The sequence below is a fragment of the Passer montanus genome, unplaced genomic scaffold, assembly GCF_014805655.1.
Source record: "Passer montanus isolate IOZ18808 unplaced genomic scaffold, ASM1480565v1 scaffold752, whole genome shotgun sequence".
In the NCBI taxonomy this organism is placed as follows: Eukaryota; Metazoa; Chordata; class Aves; order Passeriformes; family Passeridae; genus Passer; species Passer montanus.
The window spans coordinates 5669-11776 of NW_024372725.1; the positions used below are offsets into that span (position 1 = coordinate 5669).

A 6108-nucleotide genomic window follows, 5' to 3' on the forward strand; every position below is an offset into this window, starting at 1 on the left:
TCTGTGGGGCAGGGGGGGTCAGTGGGGTGGGAGGGGTCAGGAGGGTCACCAGGAGGAGGTTGGGGGTGATCTTGACCCATTGACCCCACCCAGATCCATGGGGCAGGACAGAAGCTGTGGGGCAGGAGAGGTCAGGGGTGGAGCTGTGGGGCAGGAGAGGTCAGTGGGGCAGGAGAGGCCAGGGGTGGAGCTGTGGGGCAGGAGAGGTCAAGGGGGTCACCAGGAGGAGGTTGGGGGTGATCTTGACCCATTGACCCCACCCAGATCCATGGGGCAGGAGGGGTCAGTGGGGCAGGAGAGGTCAAGGGGGTCACCAGGAGAAGTTTGGGGTCAGCCTTGACCCACTGACCCCACACTGAGGTATGGGTCAGCAGAAGGTCAAGGTGGTCACTGTGGACAGATTATGGCCAGCCTTGACCCCTTGACCAAGGCGGTCACTCAACCTTGACCCCTTGACCCAGGTGGTCACTCAACCTTGACCCCTTGACCAAGGTGGCAGGACAAGGTCAAGGTGGTCACCAAGGACAGGTTGGGGTCAACCTTGACCCCACTGACCCACCTGGATCCATGGGTCAGCAGATGGCCAAAATGACCCTTGGAGACCCTTGTGGTCAACCTTGACCAACTCCCAGACCCGTGGTCAAAGTGACCCCTGGAGACCCCTGCGGTCAACCTTGACCCCACTGACCCACCCAGACCCATGGGTCAGCAGATGGCCAAAGCGCCCCTTGTGGTCAGTTCTGACCCCCTGACCCGCCCAGACCCGTGGTCAAAGTGACCACTGGAGACCCCTGTGGTCAGTTCTGACCCCCTGACCTACTCAGATCTATGGGTCAGCAGATGGCCAAAGTGACCCTTGTGGTCAGCCTTGACCCCACTGACCCACCCAGATCCATGGGTCAGCAGATGGCCAAAATGACCCTTGTGGTCAGCCTTGACCAACTCCCAGACCCGTGGTCAAAGTGACCACTGGAGACCCCTGTGGTCAGTTCTGACCCAGTGACCCACCCAGATCTATGGGTCAGAAGATGGCCAAAGTGCCCCTTGTGGTCAGTTCTGACCCCCTGACCCACCCAGACCCGTGGTCAAAGTGACCACTGGAGACCCCTGTGGTCAGTTCTGACCCCCTGACCTACTCAGATCTATGGGTCAGCAGATGGCCAAAGTGACCCTTGTGGTCAGCCTTGACCCCACTGACCCACCCAGATCCATGGGTCAGCAGATGGCCAAAATGACCCTTGTGGTCAGCCTTGACCAACTCCCAGACCCGTGGTCAAAGTGACCACTGGAGACCCCTGTGGTCAGTTCTGACCCAGTGACCCACCCAGATCTATGGGTCAGAAGATGGCCAAAGTGCCCCTTGTGGTCAGTTCTGACCCCCTGACCCACCCAGACCCGTGGTCAAAGTGACCACTGGAGACCCCTGTGGTCAGTTCTGACCCCCTGACCTACTCAGATCTATGGGTCAGCAGATGGCCAAAGCCCCCCTTGTGGTCAGTTTTGACCCCACTGACCCCTGCGGGTCTCCAGAAGCTCCCAGCGGCCGCAGTGTCCACTCGCTGCCCCCCCGGGTGACCCCGCTGACCCCCGGGTGACCCCGCTGACCGCCGGGTGACCCCGCTGACCCCCGGGTGACCCCGCTGACCGCCGGGTGACCCCGCTGACCCCCGGGTGACCCCGCTGACCGCCGGGTGACCCCGCTGACCCCCGGGCAGGTCGGTGGCCGAGGCGCTGAAGATGGGGACGCCGGTGGAGCCTGAGTACTTCGAGGAGGTGACGCTGTACTTCAGCGACATCGTGGGCTTCACCACCATCTCGGCCATGAGCGAGCCCATCGAGGTGGTGGACCTGCTCAACGACCTCTACACGCTCTTCGACGCCATCATCGGCTCCCACGACGTCTACAAGGTGACCGCGGCCGCGCTGGCCACCGTCATGGCGGTCACGGTGGTCACGGGGTCATGGTGGTCACCTCAGGATGGGGGTTGGGGTCAGTGGTGGTGGCCACAAGGTGACCACGGCAGTGGTCACGTGGTCACGGTGGTCACTCGGTCATGGGTGGTCACCTCAGGATGGGGGTTGGTGGTCACAAGGTGACCATGGCTGTGGTCACATGGTCACAGTGGTCACTCGGTCATGGAGGCATGGGTGGCCACCTCAGGATGGGAGTTGGGGTCAGTGTTGGTGGCCAAAACATTGCCATGGCAGTGGTCACGTGGTCATGGTGGTCACTCGGTCATGGGTGGCCACCTCAGGATGGGTGTTGGGGTCAGTGGTGATGGCCACAAGGTGACCACGGCAGTGGTCACGTGGTCACAGTGGTCACTCGGTCATGGGTGGTCACCTCAGGATGGGGGTTGGGGTCAACAAGGTGACCATGGCTGTGGTCACATGGTCACAGTGGTCACTCGGTCATGGGGTCATGGGTGGCCACCTCAGGATGGGGGTTGGGGTCAGTGGTGGTGGCCACAAGGTGACCACGGCAGTGGTCACGTGGTCACGGTGGTCACTCGGTCATGGGTGGTCACCTCAGGATGGGGGTTGGTGGTCACAAGGTGACCATGGCTGTGGTCACATGGTCACAGGGTCATGGTGGTCACTCGGTCATGGGTGGCCACCTCAGGATGGGGGTTGGGGTCAGTGGTGATGGCCACAAGGTGACCACGGCAGTGGTCACGTGGTCACAGTGGTCACTCGGTCATGGGTGGTCACCTCAGGATGGGGGTTGGTGGTGGCCACAAGGTGACCGCGGCTGCGGCCACGCCGTCACGGCGGTCACTCGGTCACTCAGGATGGGGGGTGGTGGTGGCCACAAGGTGACCATGGCAGTGGTCACGTGGTCATGGTGGTCACTCGGTCAGGGGGTTATGGGCATGGTCACCTCAGGATGGGGGTTGGGGTCAGTGGTGGTGGCTACAAGGTGGTGGCCACGGTCAAGGTGGCCCCATGGCCGTGGTCAAGGTGGCACCATGGACCTCCAGAGGTGACCTCATGGCCATGGTCAAGGTGACAACATTGAGCTGCTCAAAGTGGCCCCATGGCCATGGCCAAGGTGGCTCCATGCCCATGGTCAAGGTGGCCCCAGGGACCTTCTGGAGGTGACCTCATGGCCATGGTCGAGGTGGCCCCAGGGACCTCTAGGGGTGACCCCATGGTCAAGGTGGCCTCATTGAGCTGCTCAAGGTGGCCCCATGGCCATGGTCAAGGTGACCTCATGGCCATGGTCAAGGTGGCCTCATTGAGCTGCTCAAGGTGGCCCCATGGCCGTGGTCAAGGTGACCCCATGGACCTATAGGGTGACCCCATGGTCAAGGTGGCCCCATGGTCAAGGTGACCTCATGGCCATGGTCAAGGTTTCCCCAGGGACCTCTAGGGGTGACCCCATGGTCAAGGTGACTTCCTCGAGCTGCTCGAGGTGTCCCCATGGCCATGGTCAAGGTGACCCCATGGACCTCTAGAAGTGACCCCATGGTCAAGGTGACCCCACGGTCGAGGTGACCTCATGGTGAAGGTGACCTCCTCGAGGTGCTGGAGGTGTCCCCAAGGTGCTCCAAGCCACGCCCTTGGCAGTGCCCACCGAGAACGGACACGCCCACCGCACCAAGACCCCGACGCCCACGGGGCTGCGGGCGTGTCCCGGCGGGCGTGTCCCGGTGGGCGTGTCCCGGTGGGCGTGCCCACGCCCTGACCCGCCCCCGTGCCCGCCCCCGTGCCAGGTGGAGACCATCGGCGACGCCTACATGGTGGCCTCGGGGCTGCCCAAGCGCAACGGCAACCGGCACGCCGGCGAGATCGCCAACATGTCGCTGGACATCCTCAGCTCCGTGGGCACCTTCAAGATGCGCCACATGCCCGAGGTGCCCGTGCGCATCCGCATCGGGCTGCACTCGGGTAGGCCCCGCCCCCGCCCCTGGCCACGCCCCCGCCCCGCTGGCCACGCCCCAACATGCCATGGCCACGCCCCGGGGGGTGGGCAGAGGTTGGGTGATGGCGCCTTGGCCAACGGGCAGTGGGTGGGGTTGGGTGGGGCGTGGTGGCCACGCCCCTGGACACGCCCATTGGGCACGCCCAAGTGGTGAGCACTCAGTGGCCACGCCCCTCATTGGACACGCCCAAATTGTGAGCGCTCAGTGGCCACGCCCCTCATTGGACACGCCCAAATTGTGGTTGCTCTGTGGCCACGCCCCTCATTGGACACGCCCAACTTGTGACTGCTCAGTGGCCACGCCCCTCATTGGCCACGCCCAACTTGTGAGCGCTCAGTGGCCACGCCCCTCATTGGACACGCCCAACCTGTGATTGCTCAGTGGCCACGCCCCTCATTGGCCACGCCCAATTTGGGCAACGCTCAATGTGGGTGTGAGCCATTGGAGACATTTGGGACACTCCCCTTCTTGGACACGCCCCAAAGGCCACGCCCACTGTGACCACACCCTCATTGGCCTTATCCATATATGGCTATACCCATATATGGCCACACCTCATTGGCCACACCCACTGCAACCACACCCCCATTGGCCACGCCCATCTATGGCCACACCCACTGCAACCACACCCCATTGGCCACGCCCATTGTGACCACACGCATGTATGGCCACACCCCTCTATGACCACACCTCATTGGCCACACCCACTGCAACTACACCCCCATTGGCCACGCCCATCTATGACCACACCCCATTTGGCCACACCCCACTGGCCACACCCAACTCCTTGGCCAACCCTCAAAGCTCATCAACTGTTTACCCCGCCCCTTCCATGACCCCGCCCCTTGTGACTCCACCCCCCTATGCCCCCCCCCCCTTTAGGGGACAGGGCTGGGGACATGAGGACACGGGACACGGGACATGAGGACACGGGACATGAGGACACGGGACACGGGACATGAGGACACGGGACACGGGACATGAGGACACGGGACACGGGACATGAGGACACGGGACACGGGACATGAGGACACGGGACATGAGGACAGGGGACAGGGCTGGGGACATGAGGACACGGGACATGAGGACACGGGACACGGGACACGGCCATTGGGACTTTTGGGGTTTTGGGAGGGAGGGAGGGCTTGGTTGTTTTTTTTACATTTTCTGTGGTTTTGGGGTTTTTGGTGGGGTTTTTGTGGCATTTTTTGGGGGGGGGGTTTGGAGGTTTATATTGGGGATTTTTGGGGTTATTTTGGGGTCGGGGTCACTTATGGGGTTTTTGGGATTTTTTGGGTTTTTGGGGGTTTTGGGATCCATGGGGTTTTCTGGGGGTTATTTTTGAGTGGGTTTTTTTTTTTGGTTTTTGGTGTTTTTCCAGGTTTTTTGGTTTTTGGGGTTTTTTTCAGTTTTTTAAAGGTTTTTCTGGGGTTTTTTTGGGTTTATTTATGGATTTTTTGGGTTATTTTGGGGTGTTTTGGGGGTTTTTCTCTCGTTTTGGTGTGGGGTGTTGGGGCTTTTTTGAGGGTTTTTTGGGCTCTCTTGAGGATTTTTTTGGGGTTTTTTTGAGGATTTTTTGGGGGGGGGTTGGGGTTTTTTGGGTTTTTTTTCTGGGGGGGATTTTTTGGGGGTTTATTTCTGGATTTTTTGGGTTTTTTTGGGATGTTTTTGGGGTCCCAAACCCCTCTTTTCCCCCCCCGCCTATCGCATCCCCGTGACCCAGCGCACTGGGGGGGCTGCGGAGTCAGGGTTTTTGGGATTTTTTTTGGTTTTTGGGGGTTTTAGGATCCATGGGGTTTTTTGGGGGTTATTTTCATTTTTGGGGTTTTTTTTTTGGCTTTTTGGTGGGGTTTTTTTGAGATTTTTTTGGTGGTTTTTGGGGTTTTTTTTTCTTTCTTTTCATGTTTTTGGGAGGCTTTTGTGGGTTTTTTTGTGTGGTTTTTGTTTTCGTTTTTTTGGTGGTTTTTTGGGTTGTTTTGGGGGGGTTTTGGGGTCCCTAACCCCCCTTTTCCCCCCCAGCCTATCGCATCCACGTGAACCAGCGCACGGTGGCCATCCTGCTCTCGCTGCAGGAGGGCTTCAAGGTCGACATCCGCGGCAAGACCGAGCTCAAGGTGAGCCCAAAACACCCCAAAACACCCCAAAAACGCCTGAAAACCCCAAAGAGAGCCCAGAGCCGCAT

General features: G+C 60.0%; 1 protein-coding gene across 1 annotated transcript in view; it reads left to right on the forward strand.

The window, feature by feature from the left end:
- Positions 1 to 6040, forward strand: part of LOC120512581 (retinal guanylyl cyclase 1-like) — a gene marked incomplete at its 3' end in the record, with an annotated part of 10661 nt that extends 4621 nt beyond the window's left edge. The window contains exons 6-8 of the mRNA XM_039731043.1: positions 1716 to 1908; positions 3717 to 3891; positions 5946 to 6040. Coding sequence (XP_039586977.1) covers positions 1716 to 1908; positions 3717 to 3891; positions 5946 to 6040 — 463 coding nt within the window. The remainder of the gene's footprint in view (positions 1 to 1715; positions 1909 to 3716; positions 3892 to 5945) is intronic.
- Between the last annotated feature and the right edge of the window lie 68 nt (positions 6041 to 6108).